Source organism: Gastrolobium bilobum, unplaced genomic scaffold, assembly GCF_033153095.1.
Source record: "Gastrolobium bilobum isolate Gb01-03AN ecotype WA unplaced genomic scaffold, APGP_CSIRO_Gbil_v1 utg24116, whole genome shotgun sequence".
NCBI lineage: Eukaryota > Viridiplantae > Streptophyta > Magnoliopsida > Fabales > Fabaceae > Gastrolobium > Gastrolobium bilobum.
Genome location: NW_026896778.1, coordinates 55,642 through 57,806, shown reverse-complemented (window position 1 = coordinate 57,806; position 2,165 = coordinate 55,642). Strand labels below are relative to the sequence as shown.

Here is a 2,165-nt window from a genome sequence, read left to right as displayed (position 1 = left end):
TAGGAATCACAACCTTAGGTTGGTTATTTTTAATTTATGATTTCAAATTTATCTTTTTATATTCTATTTTTATTTAATTTAATCAACAACCCCCCCTCCCTTTTATATTTTATTTCACAGAGCGTTTCTGATTTTAAGCAGGTTCTTTAGGAGACGATACGAGTTTCCCTATCACTACAAAACCTAGCTCGGTAATTTGCGTGGGTTCGACAGCGCACTTCAAAGATCAGAGGAGTTTAACACTTCATCAGATTGTTCTTTTTCAGAGTTTTCAGATGTGGTTTCAGAAGAAGTTTGATGATCTAGTTTTAATTCAAAAGCTTCTTTGGAAGAAATCTCAGAGGAATTAGAACTCTGAGTGTTTGAGAAAGATTCTGTTGTTTCAGAAGATTGGGATTCATCTGTATCTTGGGATTCTGTTCTGATTGTGGCTAATTGATCTTTGAGATCTACCGTCACAAAAGTCCTTTTTGAAGAGCTGGGATTATATCTATGGTCTGTAGAATCTGACGACAAGGAAGGGGTTATATCCATTCTAGTTTTAGATGAATGTCTTCTAGAAGTAGAAGGTTGTTTTCCTCTTTCTCTTCTGATTCTTTGGTCATAAGGCCGGCTACTTGGAAAAGTCCAAGGTTTGGGAGGATGTGGATTAGTCCAGAATTCTGGTGGTTTTTGGAAAGGAGAATAATAATTTGGCATGGGAGGTGGCAAAAAGAGGTTGTAGCTTTCTACTGGTTCTGATTTTTGTTGAGATATGATGTTTTGTTCAATGACACATTCTAGATCTTGAATTTCTGCCATTAGTCTCCTTATTTCCCTATCTCTCATGTTGGCCTCTGGAGTAAAGCCTAGCTTTCTGACTTCTTCAAGCTACGCAATTTGCTGCATGTTCTTTTCATAATGCTTTCTCATCTTTTTTGAAAGATGTTGCAGACGGTCTTCTACAGTATCCATCTGATTATAAATCTTTTCAATCTTAGAATCAAGTTTCTCCAAAATAGAATTCTGGGCATAAGCATTCTCAGTCTGCCAATTAAGAACTTCTTCAGCTTGGCTTAACGGCTTCATCTTTCCATCTGGTTGGACTTCTCCTTGAGTAATCATAGGCTTGGTGGTTATTTTGGTGGTTGGGTCGATATGACTTTCTAAAGGAGGAAAATCCCTTTGTGAAAACATCATGCAAGGTATTGGTTGGATGGTTTACAGAGGTCCAGGCTGGCATCTTGAGAAGGTATCTTTTGGTGACCATGTCAAGAGTTCAGGGTTATTTGGTGGTTCTGGTGGAAGATCCTTCTTCTCTCAGAATTTCTAAACGTCTCTTATAGATCCAAAGAGGTTCAAATTTTTTCTGTGTCTTAAGACCTACCCACTGACCATTATCTGGGTCAGATCTTCTTTGGACAGGAGGAGGTGATTTGCAACGCCTACGACTCCTTGTATTTTCTTCTTTGTCTTCTTCTTCATCTGAAGTATCTTCTGTGTGCATCCAACAATCACACTCAGGATCACACATATTAGGATCTACATCCCATATGAAATGACCATCAATACAATCAGTAAAGATGGAAGATCCATCTGGCATTATCCCATGAACAGAGATCTGATCTGCAATATAACATGGAGATATCATCATAGACTGAAAAATAAGAAGAGTAGAACTGCTGGCTACTGCATCAGGATTCTTGAAGATCGTTTTGACAGTTCCATCAACAGACCTTCTGAAACTCGCCTCATGGGACTGGATGGGCTTGCTGGCTTTATGAATCTTTTCATAATTAGACAGTCATTCTAAGGGAATCAACTCTATCAGTTCTTCACGAGATATCTTTCTCGGAATCTGGATGATTGAAGGTGTATCTTCTGGATTTTTGGCCATGACAAACAAAGCATCAATGTGTCTATTAGGCAGCTGAAGAAGATCCACAACATGATCTTGAAGTCTATAGATCATCTGATGGTGAAGAGTTGTTGCATACGCCTCAGATACCTAATCAGCTCATCTGAGTTGTATCTGCACTTTCAACCTTTTTGGCAAGGCTCTATCTTTCAGACTCACATTATAATTTGGAAGATGGTTAAAACCACACTTCTCGCATGAAGAGTCGTCAACACAGTTCCAATAACAGCATTTTCATAATGGATTAAGCTAGAATCTAGCAGAGCGA

The 2,165-nt window shown here is 38.5% G+C and overlaps 1 protein-coding gene across 1 annotated transcript; it reads right to left on the bottom strand.

The window, feature by feature from the left end:
* Positions 1-219: 219 nt before the first annotated feature.
* LOC133301957 (uncharacterized) lies at positions 220-801 on the bottom strand. Its single transcript, XM_061501668.1, has one exon. It carries the CDS (start codon positions 799-801, stop codon positions 220-222), a length of 582 nt encoding a protein of 193 aa, XP_061357652.1.
* Positions 802-2,165: the final 1,364 nt, after the last annotated feature.

Coding starts and splice junctions, on each gene's coding strand:
- LOC133301957 (XM_061501668.1), bottom strand. CDS start 801: ATGGCAGAAATTCAAGATCTAGAATGTGTCATTGAACAAAACATCATA.